The following is a 24,578-nucleotide window of genomic DNA, read 5'->3' as shown; positions in this document are numbered from 1 at the left end:
ACCAAAATGACAGACGATCCAAGAAATTTACGGATGGTTGGTCACTCTAACTGAGAGTTAACAAACTTTCCAAATAGTTGAGTTTAGAATGTTAATAAAGAAATAGGTCTGAAAGTAGAGAAGCTAGTCATATCCATAGATTATTTCACAAAAGCATGTTTCCATCTTGGCAGAAGTTCAGCAGAGGCCAGAGACTTATTACAAATTTCCGAGAGTTTCGGGGTCACAAGACCTATAGCAAAATGTAAAAACCAGGGAGATATTCTCAAGGAAGTGGCGGAGAGAGGCGTTAGCCTTCTTGGCTTAACGCCTCTCTCTGCTACTTCGGAAACACAAAGCTGCACCATATTCACAAGGATATGGTGCAGCCTTGCGTTTACCCCTGCGATGGTGCTAAGTTTCACAACTTAGCACCAATGCTGGCACCCTTGCACCAGAGTGCAAGGGTGCCTACAAGCAGGGAGGTTTGTTAATGTGCAGGAAGGTGTCTCTTCCAGCACATAAGCAAACCTAAAATGCCAGTTTGTTACCTACATGTGTGCTGCTTCATGCAGCACACACGTAAGTTACAAAGCGGCATGTTTAGAAAAGGTTTGTTTATGTACAGGAAGGGACACCTTCCTGTACATAAACAACTCGTGGCATTTTGCTTTTTCCATGTGTGCTGCACAAGGCAGCACTCATGGAAAAAGCAAACACGAGAAATAAAGCATTTCTCCTCGTTTCGTCAACTTAAGACCAGGGTTTTCCTGGTCTTAATTTTGGCGCTACCTCCTATTTACACTGCCCTTGTGAATAGGCGGCTGCGTCAAAATTAATGGGAGTTGCGGTGGAACGCCCACCACAACACCCACTGCACGGCCCTTTCACGCTAAACACAGCTTGAAAGGGGGCCTTATTCACAAGGCATCAGTAAGCCATGTTAAGTGGCTTAACTCTGCCTTGTGAATAAAGCGAGGACCCTATCGCCACCATAACGTCACTGAACGTGATGTTGTGGTGGTGATAGGGGCTTGTGAATATGCCCCCAGAGGTGCGAGGGGAGCCTGATTTAACAGTATTCATTGGGGATCTCGATGTGTCTGTAGTTATAGGAGGATATTCCGTCAAATATAATCTAGGCTTATAGGAAATAACTTCACCCCTGAGCTTCCACAAACCGTTGCAGTCGAATCAAAACTGGACCACATTTTTAGGATTTTATCCTTAAAAATGTTGTCAAATCATTACATACGTCCTGAGAATGATTGATTGTGTTGGAGCCTCAATATTATGAATATTGTGAATATTGTGGAGAGTGTGTGTCTGTAGTTTTGTAGCACCGTCATTTAAGAGTACATTTGGATGGATGAAAACCGAGTAAGAGATCAAGTAAAGAATTGGCAATCTAAGTCATGTAAACTAGACCCACAAAAATACATATATTACATAAAGGGCTTTCTGCAATAAGTGTCCATATTATCTTCATTTTTCATTATGTTTTTTAGCCTTTCCCTCCCCCAGCTCTTTAGAAACGGATGGCTCAGCTAACTTACACTGAAAGCAACCCATGGATATGTATCATGTATCCAAAACCCATAATACCACACTTTTCTTTCCCTCTGCAAATCGACATGATGGATTAATTTTCATTTAGTTACAATGCAGTGTGTTCATAAAAAAGAGGCAAGACTGAACAACCAGCACTTTGAATGACACCTGTGCAGATGCCGGGTTACGTCACATTCACCACAACCATAGCTGCCAAGGTTTCAGACTGCTTATGTGTGACATTTTCATAATTCCAGTGTAATTATGAGTGACATTCAGCGAATGTGAGTGACACTTTCTCGTGAGCAAAATCAAGGAATGAAGACGAGGGGAAACATTTAAATAACATAAACTATACCCATTTGAGCAACAAGAAACTCTAAGATCTTGAAAAGGCTTGCAAAGCACCTAATCATACTGCAGACAGCAACTCACTGCAATGACGAGATCTCTGCTGTACTGACTTTACTTATGAAGCTGAACACAATTTTGTGCAGACTGAAGACAGTGTGATTGCTGCAAAATAGAGCCCTCAGCCATAGCTGCCAAGTTTTCTGCTGCCTCATAAGCGACATTTAAATGTTTTCAGTGTCCTCATGAGTGACATTCCAATGCCATAAGTCACACTATAAGCGAGACTTCATTGCAAGAACAAATGCATTATCTCACCCGCATCGAGATAAATTACAGAAATTACTCTTTTTTGTGTGCAATGTAATGGTCTACAAATCCTCTTTTTATTGGTTCACCTTCTTACTTTCACTTCTTACTTTTGTTGCACACTTTCTCTCTCTCACTCCTCCATCCTCACTGTCTTTCTCTCATGCTTTCTTGCTCACTCCTTTAGTCTACTTGTGCAGCAGTGATGGTATTGCTCTCTAAAATATGTGGCGGGCTAGTACGTTGGTTGGTTCATGCACCCCAGCAACAAACTGCAGAGGAACAAATAAACAAAAACACCACTGCCATAACCACTAGCCTTTGACTTAAAAATATCTTAATTTTATTTAAAACAATTAATCTAACCTATACTGGGAGGACTTTTTGTCTTTCCATAGCACTCAAGTGAAAATGAAATTGCTTTCTGTATTTGAAGTTAAAGGCATTGAGTAAATTTAGTCATTTCTATAATACACAAAAATGCATTGCATTTGTTGGTATCTCAGTGTTAATCGATCCAGTTTTTAAGCGCATTGCTGTTTACATTACATTAGCTGCAATTCCCACAATAAAAACGTCAGCATTTTTCATAGTATTTTTTTTTTAATGTTTCTTCACCAGTACTTGGTAGCCATAGCTCATTCAGGCCCCTGTTCTCTTCTAAACTCCTCGTCTGCATTGTTGGATTAAAATGAAACATCCCCGAGCCCGAAATCACGGAACGAGGCCTAAAACCTACAGAGCTCCTAAACTAAATGTGCTGTGAACATCGAACTCCTGTTTTTAATTGCTGGACTCTAACCAGCATATAAGGAGACAGGCCTTTCTGTGTCCCCAAAGTAGTAAGAAGAGTGAGCGCTGCATGCCGTAAAAACAGCTGCTGGCAACAGGGAAGGTGCCACCCCAGGGGATTAATGTATATTTTTATTTTACAGAGTTTTATATAGTGCGAAATTGACCCGAATTGGGTATTAGAGCGCTTTACATAGCACCAGTTGCATTACATGAGGCCACATTCATTTTTGTTAGGCACGGGGAGATTAAGTGATTTGCCCAGAATTTAGCGTCATTGCAGAGACTGGAACCCAGTTCCCTAGTTTCGAGGTCGAACTCCCTAACCGTTAGGCCAACCCCTCACCTTACCTACACCACCACTTTCACCTTTCCGGACCTTTACTCTGGGACCTCCAGTGCTTGGCTATCACTCCAAATTTTGAGCTGAAGACATTGTCTCTTGGCTGGGCACAAGGGGTGATTCAGAGTTTTGCATAGTGCAAGGCAGCAATACATTGGCTGGGGACCCCACCCCACCACTCTCGCTATTAGCCCTTCCCTTTTAGTAGTGAGAAGCACTGCAGATGGAACGTCACCTGGCTTACCTGTCAGAAATCAGCAACCTGGTGGCCCGTCAGCAGCAGCCCTGCACTGCTTAGGGCTTATCCACCAACACTGATTTTCATTGCCCACGTCCGCCAAGAAACGGAATGTGCTCCAGGGTCATTGCTTTCTTTGCTTTTCGCAAACTCATTCCGTCTTCTGGAGCAGTTTTTTTTTCCATATGGTCCAAATTAAATATGATGCTTTCAGAATTCTGCTGTCCTTAGAACGCAACTGCCACAGCCGGCGATGCGCATCAGGCACTGATATCTAAATATGACTGGTGGTACTCTGCAATGGGGTGAAGCAAGCAATGTCCTCCACTGACTTGGTGTGTTGACAGACAGCCTGTCAATCTACAGATCAGCCCTTACGTCACTAGCCTCAAATTTATAGTAAAAACACTCTCTACCCTCCACCCCTCTCTCCTTCTCTTCCTCCCTCCATCCCATATCTGGTCCTTTTGCCCAGCTGGAATAATTGCCATGAACAAAGACTGCATCTCCTTGAACTCGTGTTAGGCAGGGAGCAGGCCTGATACACAATAAATTCACTGATCGCCTGGCCCAGCCCAGATGTACTTTTGGTCAAAATGTTATTCAAGAGATTTAATCTACCACATGCAGCTGCATCAGGCAAACCCTGTGTATTTGTAACAAAACGCCATGTAATGGTTACTCGGCAACATGTTTGGGAATAAATTTTCAACTTGCTTCTACAGGCCTCACCATCTAAATGCTGCTTTTTAGCTTACATTGGTAGCATGAGCTCAATACAAACTCAAGAAATACAAATAAGACATAAAAACATGAATCAACTAGCTGTATAATTTGGTACAAATGTAAACAAATAAATACATGTATTAAAAGGCATGATTACAGTACATGTTCTCATGTTTTACGAGTCACCTGGTAATCTTGCCCTTTTATTGGCTCACGGTCCAGAATAGCTCAGTGCGAACCACCTGCTATGTGTCCGCTATGCTACACCCCAGCTTGCCATCTTGGTCCATTAATAAGTGGATTACACAGAGTAATTTAAACATGTAAGATATGCTGGCAGATGACCGAAAATACGGGGCACAAAGCTATGGAACACAATATGCAAAGGAAACGAACTACAGAGGCCCCATGACAGGGTCCTGCGGGGTCTCAGTTGATCTTAATCAATGTCAGTTAGCTCGGCTCTGACTCTGAGCCCAATCTGCCGCGGCACCAGCGCACAGTTCTACTTAACTTGCAGGCTCAGGCAGCCTGCTAAAATGTAATTATTATTAACGTTGCAAATCGACATCATAATGTCAGAAAGCAACATGAATTGTCAGTCCTGAGTTGCAGATGGGACGAGAGTGGCATTGTGGAGGCACTCATATTTCCAGAGATCTTCCCTCTGCACAGAAGACTGTCCGACCTCTTCTGCTGACTGCTCTGCCTGTGGTCCCGCGTGATGATGGGGCAGCAAACTACTGCGGCACAAAGTATTGAAGTAGTGAGCCCAAGGAACATTATTGCCCGCGTTTAATTGCCGCCTTTCTACTAGTGACTCTTCCTGTTGGAAAATAGAGGGTCACGTGACGGCACGTAACGTGAGGCCGTCGCAAGTAATATCATATTGTTATGGCTGAGGCTGAGTGCCCTATTGAAAACGCTGACGTTTGGGAGAGAGAGAGACACAGTACGACATTTTCTGAAGCATTTTACATTTTAAAAAAACACAAATGGTTGCTGGTAAAACGTGTCCTGTTTCCCGGCAGTGTGTTGCAGGAGTTCTGTTCTGATGTCAGGTGGCATATGACACTGGGCGGGGAGGGGGCCCCCTGGAGCCTGGGGGCCCCCCCGCATCGCATGGGCTGCGGGGGCCTGTGTTACGCCCCTGTGTTTACTTATCACTATCGTTTGCCAGTTTGTTTCTAATGTTCCACCTTCCGGTTTAGTAGATAACTGTGTGATGCATGTTAGTTAAACGATGGCATAAAAGAAATATGATTGTTCACTAGCTCCGAAGGATGCACTGTGCATTTGAAGTGCACCTTGCAGTGTCACACTTCCTCTCCTACAGGAAAATTCAATAAGAAGACTGCGAGTGAGGCGCGCGCACTGCAAGGAATGGGACAAGAAGACCCCGAGTGGTGTACGTGCACTGCAAGGAATGCAAGGAATGCAGCTGACACCCTGCGCGCCGATGCTCGCTCCCGCAAGCAAAACGCTGTGGGAGGGAACATTTGCCAAAGAGGTGAGACATGCGCCCGCAATTAGCAATTTGCAGGCTATGAAAAATAAATGACACAGGCAACAACCAACCTAATGCGTGGGGGAAGTCCTAGCCACACGGAAAAGTTTGGAGTGCTCAGAGAAGCCTCCCATAGAGCAGCACAAGCGCGCTGCGCTAGGCTCGACCTAAAACGGGAGAACTAGAGTGGGCACCTGTTTCAGCCCTCGGAGGACTGGTGAGTGAGTGTTGCCCGAGGGGGGACTGGTGTGTGCTGTTGCGATGGGAGCAAAACAAAGCAGGCAGAACTGCGATCTCAAGGGCTTCACTGAGACCAGCACAGTGTACTCAGCCCATGGCACTCGCGCAGATCTATTGCTTCAAAGTAAGGATGTAGATCTTTTAGTGACAGCAGGGGTGCTGATACACTTAAAATAAGTTCCACAAGAGCTCATGAAAATAGTAATTTAGCCATGGTACACTGATAAGAACAAGCACTCGAGCCAGTTGAAAACAGAGAAAAGTAAGTTGCAAGCACGGAAATCAATGCAAAGCAAGGGGAAGGGATGAAGTCCCCTTTTAAGCTTTATATTGAATACAATAGATTTCACAAGCACAGTACAACTGCAGTGCAGGCGAAACTTAAAAACTACCAAGTGACACTGCCGATAAAATTCTTTAATGGAGTGAAGCTGTTGTGAGAGTTTTATGCCAATCTTCATAGGAGGAGTTTCACCAATACTAAATTACTAAAATATTTAAAACCCTATTTCCATAGACTAATGTAAGTGGACATACATAGATAGCCTTGATGATAAAGGAGGCTTGAAAGACCGTATTCACAGCTGCTTTTCTAATCTGCTAATGGACAGACTGTAAAAAAGCATATTTTGTGTAAGGCTACATTTCCAGATAGACTGCAAGACATTTCGAATAGATCTGCTTGCACGCACTGTAGATTGCACACATGTATGTGCAAATTCTGAGCATGGAAGCCAGTCCAGGTATGGTGTCCATTAGTCACAGAGCTATGTGTTAGGTGCTGTTGGCTCCCCAGCTCCGCGCCCCGAGTTTTTGGCATTGCACGAGGCTCCAGCAAGGGAAGATGAAATGCAGACAGACGATTCTAAAGAAATGACAAAGCTAATATGGTTCACTTTTGTAATGTACAGGCATGCATGCAGATAGGCACACAACATCCATACACACGCTGAGATACACAGCACATACATGCAAGTATGATAGAATACCTGCAAAGACATCTATGCACATAGACCAGCAGACCTATTGCCACACACACAAACATAGATCAGCAGACAAATGGGCATGCAGGCACACAGACATGTTGGCACTCATACACACAGACCACAGAATATGTAGTCACCCATACACACAGACGAACCAGCATGTTTTAGGTAATGTTGTTTGCATGCATGGGTCTTTATGCTGCTTTAGGGTCATCTTAAAGTGCAAGATGTGACACGTGTGTGGAAATGAAATGAAAACAATGAAATTACATGAAAAAAAAGAATTTGTAAAGCACACTAAACCTGAAGATATCAAAGTGCTAAGCCATTCTAGAAACTTATTACCTCCATAGTGGGGAAAGAAGGAGGGATTCTCCCAAAAGAGAAGGTTAAGAAATTAGATATCAAAGGAGATGGAATGAGGAAGGAGACTTATGGGTGGAATGATATTCTCTAATCCTAAGTGGTAGCCATAGCCATACTCAGAAGTCTGGTTGGCAAGAAGAAAATAGGAGAGGAAAATGAGCTACAGGAGAATGAAAGAGGGAGAAGGAGAGAGTGGGAGGTATATCTCAAGGGCTGGCGGAAGTGTGAGTAATCATGGCATGATAGAGAGTTAGAAATAGTGGACTACTAGAGAAGTGCTAGGATAAGCCTGTAAGATCCAGGTACCCATGTCCCAAAATCAACACACAGACAACGCACATACAGGAGAACATACTGGCCTGTAAAACACAGATGATGTCAGTGTAAGACAGGAGCAGGGAATGACAGATAGATGACCAGAATTCAGCAATTATGAGTTAAAGTCCCTAGAATGGGGAATAACCAGTAGGTAGCAGAAATATCAAGCCCTTTCCACAGATTTTGTCCAGTTCCAGGAAACATTCAGCTCAGATTTATTAATGACTCAGAGCAGATGGTAAATGTGAAAAGGGGGCAACAGGAGATTGCTGTGTGGGTGGTGAGAGGTGGGGAGGAGTAGTTTGATTGGTGTTCTACATCATGGCCGGATCCAGACTACTGGGGGAGCACTGAATCATCCCCTCTGCCACTGCAGTGAGTTGAGTAGCAACCAGGCTGCCTTACTTCAGGACTGGTCGCCCAGCTCTATCAGGTCATTTTTTCCAGGTGTGTTTCTGCACTTTCTAAACTGGGTTTGATCTTTCTTCACAGGGGAATACCAGGCTTTGATACAATGGGTCTTATGGAAGGCAATGCGATATCCCCTAGATACCTATCTATCCAACTCATAAGTCCAGTATTGCAAGTGTATGTAATGCCGCTTCATGTGTCTATCCAGTTAACCAAGTTGTACAGATTTCCAAATAAAGACTATGTATTGTATAGATTGTTATGATCGAAAGTGATTCATGGTAATGGTGAAGCACATTGCTTGATATCAAAACTAGGCTCAGTGATTATAGCCATTCTTCTCTTATGTAAATTTTCTATATATGTGAAGGACTATCATTACATATGGCAATTTAAACCATTTATTGGCTTCTTTTATATAAATGTTTTTTTTCTTAGCTGACAACAATATGCTCTGTTTAATTTGGCTATTTGGGAAGCAGTCCACCTCAGAGATATTTGTGTTATTTATAAGAGCTAAACAATATTCACAATTAAGTTCTAATAATGGATCTTATTTGGAGTAGGACAAAATAAAGTAACCATCCATAGTTCCATGGTTCTTACTTGTGACTCAGCAAAGTGTTAATACATCTTCTAGAAAACTGCATTCCAAGACATTCCAGTGACCAGTTTACTTAAGTAGGCTCATAATACAATAGAGTACCTAATTTATGCTCAAATTGGACAAATTAATGTGTCAAGCAGTGTTTGAAGAGATGACAAGTGTAAGTGTTTTTTAGATGAAGCATGTTATTGTTTTACATAAGAAAATACAAATAATTGCCTCAATGTGTTAAAGATATAGAACATCTCAGAAATGTCCATCACGTTACTAAGTCTCCTCCTGAAGGCATACCATGCTGTTCTACAGTAGACCTCTTCAAGAGAACATAACCCATTAGATAATTCTTTAACATATACTCTCCTAAAACTTCCCAAACTCCCAACAATCTTACACCACCCTACCTACCATCAGCCACTTGGCATTCATTATTTGAGGCCTTGCCTTCCATCATGACTGTGAGTAGTATTGGTGTGAATGCTTCACCTTCACAATTTTTCTCAAGAGCTGCATGGTTCTTAACCTTGGTGAGAAATCTCTGAGTTGAGACAAAGATGTGAGATAGCTCATCAGTGGGCCACATTGATTGCTAAAGATCTTACCTGTCTGCTGTATATCATGTGTATGTGAATTTTTAAGAGAAAAGCACACATGAAACTTCATCAAGGTTTTCCAATTTCTACTAATAATATGTGAACATTCACTTGTTCTGGCATATTTTTTAATTAGATGATGAAATGAATGTCATCAACATTTCAAAGTACATATTAAACAATGTGTGGGGTTTTCAATAGGATACGTTGTCTTGGACAATTATATTTACCTTAAAGAAAGGAAAAGAATTATAAGCATCTATATATAAACATAAGGTTGGTTCAAGAAACCAGTTGAAAAAGGCAGCAAGACTAATTCCCTTTTGCAAAAAACAATGGTAAGTCTGGAAAAGTCAAATCAAAACTTTTAAGAAAGTTATCACAACACAAATAAGATCCCTATAGTGTGAACAACTAAACGTCATTCAAAGTAATCAGTGCATTCTCATCACATAAAAGTATTGAAAGAGATGCAAAATAAGGACACGTCATGGACTGAGTACTGTGGCTGTGAGGACAACAAGGCCAATCCTTGATTATCTCCCTGAAGATGAATTCACCCCTTGAATTAGGTTAAGAATGGTAACAAAGACCCAGGCTAAGGGGAAAAGGAGGTGACAGAACATAAAGAGGATATGACACTCCTGCAGATCCAGACTTGTCAAGGATGAGGGTCCTTCCTAGGAGCTTGCTCCCAGCTCTTCTTCACTAACTGAGAGGTCCTCTCACAGGATGTCTATACAGAGGTTCAAAAGGGCTGAAGCCAACCCCCTTCTCAGGTACCTCCCTGTAGGTAAATAAAAGACATGGCAAGAGGACATCTCATTTGTGTCACATGGCTTCAGAGAGAACCATAATCATGCCTTTGAGGGTACAGTTGAACCTTTCAACCAACCCATAGGTTTCGAGGTGGTAAGGGGTGGAGAACTTGCAGGATACTTCACATGCCTTCCACAGTGCCTTCATGAACATGGAAATTAAGTTGGTACTGCAGTCAGATATCACCTCCTTGGGGAAACCCATGTTGGTAAACATCCCCATTTGTGCCCTGGCCACAGTGGGTGTAGTCACCGTCCACAGAGGGACAGCTTCTGGGTACCCGGTGGCATGGTCCACCAAGACCAGAATAAACATACTGCCCATGTTTTGGGATCCAGAGACCCCACAATGTCAATGCCCACCCATTCGAAAGGGGTGCTCACGACAAGAAGAGGTTGTGCAGGAGCCTTACATCTCCCCCCTGTCTTACTATTGCCTGGCAGGTGGGACAAGATCAGCAGAACATATTTGAGGCCATAAAAGTAGGTGACCAGCCTGTTAAAAGTATTGACCTATCCCAAAAGATCGGCCTGTGGCACATCATTACCCAAACCCAGTAGGAAGGTTCTGAAGTGCTAGGGTAACAACAGCCCATGGGCTGGCCCAGGCTCAGCAACCCTAGGCTCGCTATACAGGAGATCATTCTCCCAGTGAATCAGATGAGTTTCAGAGGTGTGCCCAGCATCTGGGCCTTGGCCTGTTCCCAAAGACCCAAATAGTAAGGCACTCTTTCTGCACAGTTCAGAACTCCTCCTTGAAGGGAACTCTGTCCTGCTGCCCGGGACAGCTCAGGCAAGTCCCCCAGTTTGGCAACATCTTCCCCTGTAGGTTCCAGGGTGTCCACCTTAGGTTCAGCCTCCTACTGGACTGTGGGAATTTCTGGAGTGGGTTTCCTGTGTTCCTTGCTCTTCCTATTTTTGGTAGGGACCTGGGCCACTGTTTCAGGCTCCAGGTCCTTTTGACCACCCTCATATGGCACCATGGTCCATGTGGTCAGCCACACCCACTCAAGTAACCCCAACATCTCCTAGTATGACCTGAGGTCCACCTCCTTCCAGGTGGGATGGTCCAGGTCATTGCCCAGCAGACAATCCACAGGCATGGATGGACTCACAGCTAGCCTCAAGCAACCTGAGACACACATTCAAAGGGATCTGAGCCACCAAACGTGGGCACTCACTGTTGTCTGCAGCAATTACTTGATGGACCACATTAGGGACTACCTGCTCTGAAGACCCCATGTGACACCAGATGGTTGTCATGCTGGCTCCTGTGTCTCTCAGAGCCTCCACCCTCTTCCCAATGATGGTCGCCCGCTGCCTCTACCTTCTAGTATTGTCAAACATTAGGGTTCTCTGGACCATCTCGCTATCATCAAGGGACACAAGGGTATTCTCAGCTGGCTCCCCACCACTAAGTGGAATCAACTCCCCCCAAGTGCTACACAAGACATTCCAAATTTACTGTCTACCAATAGGGCGCTGTTCCACTTGGGACACTTGGAGTGCCCTTCCAGATTAACCTGAAAACATTTCAGGTGTCCCTTTCCTTCAGGCTTTCATATAGGGGACCATTTCTTCCACTTATCAGAGGGTTGGGACTCTTTTCCCCGGTAACTAATTTTTGGGGTCCTTTAGAGAACTCCTTACTTTTATACTGTTATTTTTGCCCCCCCTACTTCTTTTAGGGACCCTGCTCACCCTTGGCTGAGGTTCCCACACACTACTTCTTGTGGATCCTGGTGCTGCTTCAGTGGTCCGCCTCCTTGCCAAGCTTCCTTGGGTCAGAGAGCCTACTGTAAATCATGTGCTGACACAGCTCTGGAAAGCAAAGACTAAGTATGTACTCTTGTTCAATCAAATTGTACCGCCCCTGAAAATCTGTTACCTCACTGCCCTTCACCCAACCATTCAGTGCTCTGCAGAAAGAATCAACACACTCTACCCATGTTTGAAGACCAAGTTTCGCACTTAACCTACACTTTTGCCTGTATCTCTCTGAGATCAGACCATATCTCCTGATTAGGGCCTCCTTCATGACAGCTTACTTTGTCTTGTCCTCTTCCACAATGGCCAGTAAGGTGTCCCTCCCATCCACTGCGAAATGCCTCCACAAACCTCTCTTAAATCCTGCGCAGTTGCAAAGCTATCTTGTGGGCCTGAAACCACCGATCTATGTCATCTCCTACTCCATTATAAGGCCCCAGACTCTTGGGTATGTGTACTTTTCCCTTCGAGTATGCTGAAGATATGCAGCCACCATCTGTGCTGGACTCAGCCCTCTTGACTTTCTAATCCAGCCCTTCAATCTCAGCTCCTTAGCTATAAGCATTTTATTCTCCTCCTTGGCCAGTTTATCTTTCCCCATTGCCAATTTCTGTTTTTCCACACCCACATTGAGTTTTGCCAGCTCACACTGGAGCTCATTTTCTTCCTGCCTGTACTTCAACTCTACTGAAGAAAGACCTTTAGAGGAAAGACTACTTACAGTTCTGTTGGACCCCCCAACCCCATAGACAATGCAGGCTCCTCCAGCCACCCTCAATGCAGACTTTGTTATTCATTCTCCACAACAACATTCCCATCTTCTGGGTGCACAGCTGTATCCCTTAGTGCTAACCAGTCCCTCAGCACCTTTTGTAGCGCCTCCTTTTTAGTGAGGCCTTTAAAAGAACATTTGAGCACCTGCATTAACCTTTGAGCTGAGACACTGTGTAGGTTTCCAACTTCTTCAGCTCAAACCTCAGTACTTGAGGTAAAGCTCATGGCTCTCCTGCTTAAATATGGTTGTTGCAAAAACTCAAAAGGTTGCCAAAGTGAACAATGAAAAATAGTATATTGGTACGTAATGGTCTGAGATGTGGAAGTAGTTTATACCAATCACTGTATGTATTGCACAATACAAATCCTAGCCTCACTGCTGCCACCAATGTTAGGATATGGGTCTCTAGTTGGCAGAGGTATGCACCCTGTCCCAGCAGGGACCACCACTCTATTCAGGGTACGTGTAGTGCACACTAAAAGTTATTGTTATTTTGGCATAGAGCAGTTAAGCTAAACTAAAGAGACAATGTGTAAAGTATTTGTGAACACATACAAAGTACCACAGTGAAACACAGTAACACAGTGAAAGCACCACAAAAGTAGTCCTCACCAATTTTGAAATATATCCAATAGATAGATAGAGTAGAACAAGACCAAAACGACTAAAATCCAACATACATAAGTCTAGAAATGAATTTTGCAACAATAAATCAAAATGCAGTGCTTAGAAGTCAATAGCTCCAACTGGGTCTATCTGGTTGCGTCGATGCTCAGGGATGATGTGTTGAATTCTGGAGGTGATGCATGGCTGTCACAGGTGATGTGTTGCTTTTGAAGTCAAGCAAGGTCTTGATGTGCAAAAAGCATGGTACATCAGTGCTGTTGTGTCAAAGTCAAACCGCTGGGCTGGAGGCGATGTGTTGAGGAGAAGCCACGCTGGGCCGGGGAAGCATCCGAGTGGGACAGTGCAGTTCAGACATCAGTAAAACAATGTCTGAGACTCAAGCAGCAGCAGTTCTTCGAGGCAGTGTGGCAAATTCGAAGCTGCGTTGGAAGTCAAAGTTGTTGCATTGCACACTCTGCAAGCATTGACCACGACTTTGATGCAGCAACGGTGGTGCATCAGAAATGTCGGTGTGGCGTTGTGAGTCAAGGTTGATGCGTCACACACTCTGCAGGTGGGGACCACCACTTTGGTGCAGGTAGCGGTGATGTGTCAGTTTCTCAGGGATGCGCCGAATTCAAAATCATGCTCTGGAGTTAATGCATTGGTTTCTTAGGTTGTAGCACAAACACTAACTTCCAAGGACCCAGGACTAGATTTGGTCCCACTTTGCAAAGCAGGACTCACAGCAGAGAAGCCCAGGTACTGGTAGTAATATGCACGTGAAGTATTTGATGGTAACTAGTCAAAATATCGAGTTTTTAATTTTGACTAGACATAATATTGAGTTAAAAATATAGAATAGACATAATATCGACGAGACATAATATAAACTACAAAAATATTGACTAGAAAAAATTAATATCGACTAGAATAGCAATAATATTGAATCAAAAATATAGAATGGACATAATATCGACTAGACAGAATATAGACAACAAAAATATCGAATTTAAGGTAAGTTACTATTAATGTTTAATTTTTGTGTAATATAATTCTGTAGCGGGTTGTGGGTTTATAGGGGAATAGGGTGGAAAGTAATTTAATTATAATTAATTAAATATGTTATTTTATTTATTGATATTTAGTTAGAATTAATTGTTAAATTATTATTAATTGGTAATCAATTAAAATATAATTGCTAATTAATTTTAATTGATTAATTGATGAATATTTTATTTTTTATAATTTACTTTCTGTAGCGGGTTGTGGGTTTATAGGGGAATAGGGTGGGTAATAATTTAATTATAATAAATTAAATATGTTATTTTAGGTATTGGTATTTATTTAGAATTATTTGTTAATTGAAAAATGGCAATTAATTAAAATATAATTGGTAATTAATTTTAATTGATTAATTGATAAATATGTTAAAGTTATGAATTTCTTTTAATGTAGAGAGTTGTGGGTTTATAGGGGACTAGGGGGGGAAGTAATTTTATTATAAATAATTAAATATGTAATTTAATTTTTGGGTATTTACTTACAATTATTGTTAATTAATTATTAATTGACAATTAATTAAAATATAATTGGTAATTAAATTTATTTGATTAATTGATAAATATGTTAATTTTAGTAATTTATTTTCTGTAGCAGGTTGTGGGTTTATAGGGGAATAGGGTGGGAAGTAATTTAATTATAATTATTTAAATATGTTATTGTAATTATTGATATTTATTTAGAATTAATTGTGAAATATTTAATAATTTGTAATTAATTAAAATATATTTTGTAATTTATTGTAATTGATTAATTGATAATTATGTTACTTTTATTAAATTAATTTCTGTACTGGGTTGTGTGTTTTAGAGGAATAGCTTGTTAAGTAATTTAATTGTAAGTAATTACATTTTTCAATAAAAAATGTATTGAGTTAATTTTTAAAAATACTTTTAAATTGTTAATTATTTTATTATTAATAGGTAAATATTTACTATAAGTAGGTAATTTCTATTATTAAATAATTTTTATTTGTATTTTAAATTGTTTATTTAATATATTTTACACAATTGTAAAATATTTTAATTAATTTGTAATTGGTGTTACTATTTATATTATTTATATTTAAATAAGAATTATTTACTTGCCCTACTATTGCACTTACTGTAGTTGGAATAGTAATTTTACCTCTACGCTATCCAACGCTTTCTCTACTGTTGCACTCACTGGAGTTGGAGTAGTAATTTTTACCCCTACGCTATCCAACGCTTTTTCTTCTGTTGCACTCACTGGAGTGGGAATAGTAATTTTTACCCTACGCTATCCAACGCTTTCCCTACTGTTGCACTCACTGGAGTGGGAATAGTAATTTTTACCCCTACGCTATCCAACGCTTTCCCTACTGTTGCATTCACTGGAGTGGGAATAGTAATTTTTACCCCTACGCTATCCAACGCTTTCCCTACTGTTGCACTCACTGGAGTGGGAATAGTAATTTTTACCCCTACGCTATCCAACGCTTTCCCTACTCCTGCACTCTCTGGAGTGGTAATAGTAATTTTTACCCCTACGCTATCCAAACGTTTTCCCTACTGTTGCACTCTCTGGAGTTGGATAGTAATTTTTACCCATACGCTATCCAACACTTTCCCTACTGTTGCACTCACTGGAGTGGGAATAGTAATTTTTACCCCTACGCTATCCAACGCTTTCCCTACTGTTGCACTCACTGGAGTGGGAATAGTAATTTTACCCCTACGCTTTCCAACGCTTTCCCTACTGTTGCACTCACTGGAGTCGGAATAGTAATTTTTAACCCTACGCTATCCAACGCTTTCCCTACTGTTGCACTCTCTGGAGTTGGAATAGTAATTTTTACCCCTATGCTATCCAACGATTACCCTACTGTTACACTCACTGGAGTTGGAATAGTAATTTAAACCCCTAAGCTATCCAACGCTTTCCCTACTGTTGCACTCACTGGAGTGGGAACAGTAATGTTTACCTCTACGCTATCCAACGCTTTCCCTACTGTTGCACTCTCTGGAGTGGTAATAGTAATTTTTACCCCTATACTATCCAGTGTTCTCCCTACTGTTGCACTTGCTGGAGTGGGAATAGTAATTTTTACCCCTACGCTATCCAAAGCTTTCCCTACTTTTGCACTCTCTGGAGTGGGAATAGTAATTTTTACCTCTACGCTATCCAACGCTTTCCCTACTGTTGCACTCTCTGAAGTGAGAATAGTAATTTGTACCCCTACGCTATCCAACGCTTTCCCTACTGTTGCACTCTCTGGAGTTAGAATAGTAATTTTTACCCCTACGCTATCCAACGCTTTTCCTACTGTTGCACTCACTGGAGTGGCAATAGTCATTTTTATCCCTACGCTATTCAACGCTTTCCCTACTGTTGCACTCTTGGGAGTAGGAATAGTAATTTTTACCCCTAGGCTATCCAACGCTTTCCCTACTGTTGCACTCTCTGGAGTGGGAATAGTAATTTTTACACCTACGCTATACAACACTTTACCTACTGGTGCACTCTCTGGAGTGGGAATAGTATTCATTACCCCTACGCTATCCAACGCTTTCCCTACTGTTGCTCTCGCTGGAGTGGGAATAGTAATTTTTACCCCTACGCTATCCGATGCTTTCCCTACTGTTGCACTCACTGGAGTCGTTAAAGTAAATGTAACCCTTTCGCTATCCTACGGTAAAAATATTGTATATGTTTTGCAAATAATATGTATATATATATATATATGTATTAAAAATATATTTTTTTTTAAGTTACATTAATTATTTCTCAATTTTATGTTTATTTAAGTATTTTAAATATGTTTAAATTAATTTAATGTATTACTATATTACTTTTAATTTACTTTTAAGACATTTAAAAAATTCATTATTTTGACAGTCCATGTTTTTTACACTCGATATTTTGGAGTCAATATTTTTGTACTTACCTGTTTGAAGATAGGAAGTCGATATTTTTGCAGTCGATATTTTGACCTCGATATTTTGTCCTCTCGATATTTTGACTGTCGATGTTCTGTCAGTGATCCGTATTTGATATCCTTGAGACTTCCAACAGGCGGCAAACCCAACAAGTCCCTGGAGAACCTTTAGAAATGCAGGATGTAGAGAGCAAAGTCCAGTCCTCTAACTCACAGGCCAGAAGTAGCAGGCCAAAACAGCAAAGCAAGCAGAAAAGAGGCAGTCCCTCTTGGCAGCACAACAGCTCTTCTTCCTGGAGAAATGTCCTCAGTCCAGAAGTGTTCTGAGTATATGGTGTCAGTGGTCCAGTACTTATACTCAATTTAGCCTTTGAAGTAGGGTGACTTCAAGAAAGGTCTTTGTAGTGCACAAACCCTTGCCCATCCTGGCCTTGACTCTGGCCACACTAGAGGGGGTATGCAGATCTTTTTTTGGGGACAGACGCAGCCCTATTCAGGTGTAATTGCCAGTTCCTCCTGCCACTCTATCTTAGGAAGACCCATCAGCCTGGTGATGGGTCATCAGAATATGCAAGGCACACCTCTCTGTCTAGAGGGAATACACACAGCCCAGCTGTCACCCTGACCCAGAAGTGTATTCTACGGACAGGCAGAGGCACAGATTTGTTAATGTAAGAAAATGCCAGGTTTACAAATGTGGCCTTTACAAACCTGTAATTTGAAAACCAACTACACAAAAAGATGTGTTTTGAAATTGTGAGTCCAGAGACACCAAACTCAAGTGTTCTATCTGCTCCCAATTGGAAGTTACTCTTGTAAAGTGTTAAGAGGCAGCTTCAATGCAAAATTTATCAGAGAGATAGGCCTTGCTATAGTGAAAAATGAATTTAGCAGTTTTCACTACCAGAACATGTAAAATTCAAACGTACATGTCCTACCTTTTAACTACACTGCACCCTGCCCATTGTACTACCTAGGGACTACCTTGGCGATGCCTTACATGAAATAAAAGGGAAGGTTTGGCTAGGAAGGTTGGTGAAGTTACCAGGTCAAAATGGCAGGGTAAAACTGCACCTGCAGGCTCTGCAGTGGCAGGCCTGAGACATGGTTGAAGGGCTACTTGTGTGGGTGGCACAATCAGTGCTGCAGGCCCACTAGTAGCATTTGATTTACAGGCCCTGGACACATGTAGTGCAGTGTACTAGGGACTTATCAGTACATCGAATATGGCAATCATGGAGAAACCAAATGCCATTACATTTTAGGCACAGAGCACATGAACTTTAGCACCTGTCTGCAGTGAACAAGTGCCCAAAGTCCTAAAACCAGCAAAATGAAGTTCAGCACACAGTCAAAAACAGGGGGTCAGAAGCAAAAAGAAAGGGGAAATAATGCCAAATGATGCCAGGTCTAACACATATGTTCATTTTTGTAGTAGTTTCTATCTTTCCATAGTCATTTTGGATGTGTCATTAGGAATTATGTCTACGAGCTTTCTTTGCAAGTCTTAGAACCCTCATTTCTACATTTAAGTGGTGGTTGTACCAGGGATGAGCCATTTTGTGATGGTGTCTTTTGAGTTGAAGTGGGACCACTGCATTCATAGTGGCCATTATTGTTGTGTGATAATGATCATGTATCTCTTTCACTCCTAAGAGGCCACCTGGGAGGAGGGTGGGGTCTGAATGATTTTTGGAAGATTGCCACATGGCTGTGGTTATGTGGGCGGTGGTGGTGGGTTGGGATGTCAATCTGCATATAAAGGTGGGAGGTGGCACCAGGATTCTCGTGACTGAGACTACCTCGGGCTAGTGAATAGTTCTCTGTCATGCCAAGTATTTATATTACAGATGATGGCCCAGAGTGCATTGGAAAGCTAAAGGTGTTCTCATTGTTATGTTCTGAAATGGGTGGAGGATCTTGCCAGGTGTGGGCATCATATATCATATGGGGAGTTGATAGTTGACTTTGAGAGGTAGTGTGGCCTTTAGTTTGTGGAAAAGCCAGTTAAAGGTCTCCCGATTTGGGTTAGATGCTTCTGTAGTACCTTACTGTTTTTGTAGATTGTGATCAATACATCTGCAGTAAAAAAGGGGGAGGGGCCTAAGGAAAGTTTTAGTCAATGAGGAATTTCTTTGGAGTATGAGACCTCCAGGAGTGTGTACAGCGTGTTTCTCTAAATCGTTCCCGTGCTGAACCTCACCAAGCCTTCTACAGAAAAAATTACAGAGGCAGATTGACAGCCCACCTTGGCTGAGAAACTGGTGCAGCTGTAGCCAACATTAGGCAATGTGTGTTGTATAAATACCAACATGTGCTCCCTGATCGGACTGGAGACTGCAACTGCTAGACTCAGCCTTGTTGTCAAGATCAGTCTGGAGGCCTCACCTGCTGTACCAGTGTTGCTTCTTCACTTTGCCTAGGGAGGTGACAATTGCCAAACTTGAGAGCTGCTGTAGTAAGCTACTGTGTTCAAATCCCTGACGTTTTCAAGTTCCAAACATGGATGCTATAGCAGCCCGAAAATCACAGACACCACTGTTTTAGGAGCAGGATCACTCAACATGTCTGTCCCACACTGGCTCACTACTAGAAGTAGATAACCTTGGGGTTTGTGAACTGTGTGTGTAAAATAGCTTGAAAAACGGTCTGATGCCAGCCAAACGAACCAAGGACCTGCCTTAGAGCTTAGTGGATGGGAACTCTGTCAAAAACTTTAGACTATAATGCACTTGTGATTAGGTTGATGGGATGTCCATTACATTTATGATGAAGTACTCATCTGCCAAACTCTAGATCAGTTGCGCCCTTGTGAGTCAAGTACAGAAAAATTGGACTTGGTCTAATTTGCGGAGCCATAGTATGACAGACCCAAAGACTACAAATAGAAAGGACCTCAAGTACTACAGTTGGGCTCCAATAGCTGCTATCTACCCTGTGCCCCATCAAACAGTCCTCAGTCGTATTAATCAAATATGTACTGTCTCTGTTGTATGTCCTTGTGTTTGAGGCAAATTGTTTCATAAATAACTAAATGTGTTGTGTGGTACCAAAATAGATCTACATCTTGAAACGATTAGTTTTCAGGCAGATTATGGAATTATTTATGTAAAGTTGCAGTGTATACTTAATGTATACTCTATGTCATAGTTTTGTTCAGGAATTAGGATTGTTTTGACAGAGCATACCTGTTTGTAAGGCAGTTCAGTAGATCTGTGGAAGGTGCCACTTTTCTCAGGTGAAGGACGGAATTTCAGCTTGGTGTATTGTGTGGACAATTGATTGAGAATTACTTGATTGTAATTAATTGTATCATGAATCAACATGCAGCTCCTTTCAATCTCCTGGTCTGCTGGTTTAAAGGTGATACCAGTGATATACTGACCTTTCGTCCAAGCAAAGCTCTGTGCTTAGTTTTTACCAGTGTTGTGATTAATATATTCCCTCATTCAACCTCTTTTAAGCCCTTTTTGGACGAATTGTGGTGAACACATTTCAGTTACTGATATCAGAAGGGCGGATGTGCTTGTAATTCGTGAACATATTTAATTATTCTAAGATAATCACAGATTATCTCAGTGGCACCAAATGACTATTGTATTTGTTTTAGAATCTTCGTCGAACCTTAGCGTGATAACAAAATGTCAAGCTTCTTACACATAAAATGTGCATTATTTTGTTATTTAAATATAGTCCTGATTTTATCTATTTCAGATTCAGCACTTCATATTACATTTTTGGCAAGGAATGCCTGATCACCTTCTTCCCTTGCTTGAAAATCCAGTTATCATAGATATCTTCTGTGTGTGCGACTCCATTCTCTACAAGGTATGTAGGTTCACTTTGGAACGAATAGAAGATTTGCAAATATTCTCGCCTCGTGTGGTTCAAAATAAGAAAGGGGTACTTGGGTCTGCAAATGCAAGCACAGAACGCGCGAATAAAATATATTATTGTCCAATATGGCACCAGCAATAATTTATAGATTTATTTTTCAGTCATAGAAATATACTACCACGCAGATCAAATCTGCCAAGAAATATGAAACGTAAAACCACACCTGCAGACTACATCCTTTCTCAATTTAATCATTTCAGAGGCACATTTTTAGAGGTATTGTGGCTAAGTACGTGAAATTGTGAGACCATTTTTTCTAGAATTTCATGAACTTTTTTTTATCAACTTAAAAAAAAATACAATTTCGTAAGTTACCAGGCCAGATAATTTTAAATTAATCAGGATGAATGCTTATCACATGTCCTGATAAAAGCGGATTTCGTCGCACAAAAACAACTATTCTTGTTGCGAAAATGATAATAAAAATAACGTTTTTTGTACATAATTGAAAACGTGTATTTTTGGAAAGGATTCCCTTCAGGATGTTATGCCAAAGTCATGCCTATTATATTCTTCCACAAACCTCTAAAGCTGCCTGTAGTTGAGATCTAGAAAATGCTTCATACACTCCCTTAAGGTCACACAGTAATGTTGCATTTTATTAGGGCCTGGTTCCATTATGGGTATTGTTACAAGTATTAAGCAGGACTATGCATAAATGATCTTTTTTATTCTGAATTCTGTGTCTTTTATTGTTTCATTGAATTTGTTAGAGTTTTAAATTATATGAATAAGCATTTTGAAAATTCGGTTCTGGTCTTCTTGTTTTATACATTTAAATATTTTTCTTGCTGCCAGACAACATTTTGTGAGCTGGGGGACAAGCAGGGGCTACTGTGCATCAGCGTTGTGTCGGGGGATCGTCATTCAACCCTTCACAAATTGACTATCAGTATTAGCAGTTAGAAGTTTCTGAGGGAGATGGAGTGGGGGTGCATAAACTCAGAACTAAACAATCACCCAGCAGCACAAAACTAGTTGTTCGACCCAGTGTTTTTTTTTTTTTAATAAAGAAATGTACCTTTAGACTGCACACAACTGGCTAGGAGCACAGTTTAAGAAATTAGGTTAGCGTTTGAGGGAAGTGAAATCCTACTTTTGGAGCAACCACAAAACTTGTTAAGGTGAATTTACAATCAAACCCCAAATTAACCTGTGCTCAGCCCTCTGGTAGCTTTCCACAAAGCAGTAAGGTTTAACTTTGAGGCAATGAAGCTATTTATGCAGCACTTCAAATGGTAATAAAGAGAAAACACACACAAGAAAAATACAACACCAATTAAAAACAATAGAGTACATTTTAATAAAGAAATAAAGACCAAAACAGCAGACATATAAGTAGAACCAAAGATATATATTTTCAAAGGCCAACTATGGGTATCTGGTTGCGCGAGGCCTGGACAAAGTCACAAGTTCAGGTTGCCCGTGATGGAGTGCAGGCCGGCTATAGGGACCCAGTTAGTTCTGCCGAAGAGTAACTTAATTCTGGTTGTGAAGCATTTTGGAGTCCTGTGTCAAGGATGCATCGCTTAGTGACGATTCCTAGCAGCTGCGAAGCTACAAAGGTCCTGCATTATCATTGAGGATGCCATAAACGAAGGGCTTGCGATACAGAGTCCTGCGTCGAGCTGCGCAGCTCACCGGCTGGTTCTGAGGAAGCTTACGCTGCGGAGTCCTGCATGTCGTCATCGAGGATGCCAATGACGAGGGTCTTGCAATGCAAAGGCCTGAGTCAGGATACATTGCACAGCAGCAGTTCCGATGGGCCTGCGGGCAGAAAAGCAAAGTCCTTGCAACGGGAATGTCCACGCAGCAGAAGCAATGCATTGGTTCTGCTAAGGGTGGGCCACACCCTAGAGGAGAAGTGTTATTTCTGCTGGATGCACAGATGAGATGGCAGGACACCTTCAAGCCCACTTCTAAGGGTGCAGGACTGGGGTGGCAGAGTCCACGTGCTGGGTTCTAGTTTGTTGGAGCCTTCTGTCCCTGAAGCTCTAGTCAGGAGGCTAGCCAACTAGCTCTTGAAGTCACTCTGGAAACCTGGGTTTAACAGATGCAGGTTCAGTCTTTTTTACCCAGGCAAGAGGACAGCAGACAACAGGGCAGTACAGCAGGGCTGCAGTCCTTCCTCCTGGTAGCGTCCACAGGTCCAGAGGTGTACTGAAGGGTTGGGTCTAAGGTTCAATATTAATACCTGGTGTCCACTTTGAAGTGAAAAAAGAGTCTAGAGGTTTCCACCCCCCTCCCATTTGAGGTGACAGGTATCTTCTTCCTCTCTTTACTGGGCCCAGCTTTTCTGGGGCCACAATAGACTAGAGAGAAACCCCTTGTGGACGCGCTCAGGTAGTACCTTTGTGATATGCAAGTGTGGTGGGAGACATCTCCTCCCTCTCATTAACTCAGAGTGGCCCATCTTGCTAACACCTTTCTTACTTTTTTTCTCACTGTCTGGCAGTAATAAACAAAGACCAACTGCTATCTACACCTAGGCCTGTGTTCTACGAACAGGCTGCAGGCACCAAATGGTCAGGACACGAAAATGCCAACTTTCTCACCCTAAATGGGATGGGTATATCCAGACGTGGGTCCCTTGCTTGCTGTGCCACTGGATTCATGCTAGCCTGACTGATGAGGGGTGTTACCCTGAAACCGGTCCCAGGATGCTTGTTTCTGGTCCAGGAAGGACCCGGCTTGGCAGTTCAGGTTGGACTGTTTCCTTGAGGAACAGGGTCAAGACTGAATTGCATATGGCTGGGTTCAAACTGGGGTGGCGTTGTGAGCATAAGAACAATGGATTTAACCTGGATATCTTGAATGGGAGTGATTGTTTGGTTCATCCAGCATTCAGTCCATCATTTGCTACCGCAGCAACTTTCTAAAAGTGGCATTTTCAAAATTGTGAATAAAAATCCTACTTTACCATTAAAGAGGGCCATTCTTTAGACACTAAACTAAACTTTCCCACCTGCTCCCTATTGGAAGTTACAGTTAATTAAACTCCATAGTTATCCTATCGGAGAGGTAGGCCTTGCTGTAGTGAAAAGTGGCTTTATGAGTTTTTTACTACCAGGACATGTAAAAGTTAAATGTACATGTCCTAATTTTTGAATATACTGCACCAACCTCTCTGAGCTGTTTATGGCGTACCCTGGGTGACTTATATGTATTAAAAAGGAAGGTTTAGCAGTGGCAACAGGTTTATTTTTCCATCTTGAAATGACAATTTAAAACTGCCCACAGGCTGCAATGGCAGGACTGAGACATGTTTAAAGGGCTATTTAAGTGGGTGGCACAATCACTGCTGCAGGCCCAATATTAGCATTTAATGTACAGGCCACAGGAGCATGGAGTACCACTTTACTAGGGACTTACACGTAAATGAAATAGGCCAATTGCATGTAAGCCTGTTCTATCATGATTTAAGGAGAGAACCCAAGCTC

General features: G+C 41.8%; 1 protein-coding gene across 1 annotated transcript in view; it reads left to right on the top strand.

Moving 5' to 3' along the window:
- The window catches only part of RFX6 (regulatory factor X6), a 465,451-nt gene that overhangs the window by 296,574 nt on the left and 144,299 nt on the right, over positions 1-24,578 (top strand). Inside the window, exon 9 of the mRNA XM_086925262.1 lies at positions 20,956-21,069. Within this exon, the coding sequence (XP_086781388.1) occupies positions 20,956-21,069 (114 nt within the window). The remainder of the gene's footprint in view (positions 1-20,955; positions 21,070-24,578) is intronic.

Source organism: Lissotriton vulgaris, chromosome 6 (assembly GCF_964263255.1).
Source record: "Lissotriton vulgaris chromosome 6, aLisVul1.2, whole genome shotgun sequence".
In the NCBI taxonomy this organism is placed as follows: domain Eukaryota; kingdom Metazoa; phylum Chordata; class Amphibia; order Caudata; family Salamandridae; genus Lissotriton; species Lissotriton vulgaris.
The sequence above is the reverse complement of the archived record's forward strand: the minus strand, read 5'-3'. Positions and strand labels throughout refer to the sequence as shown.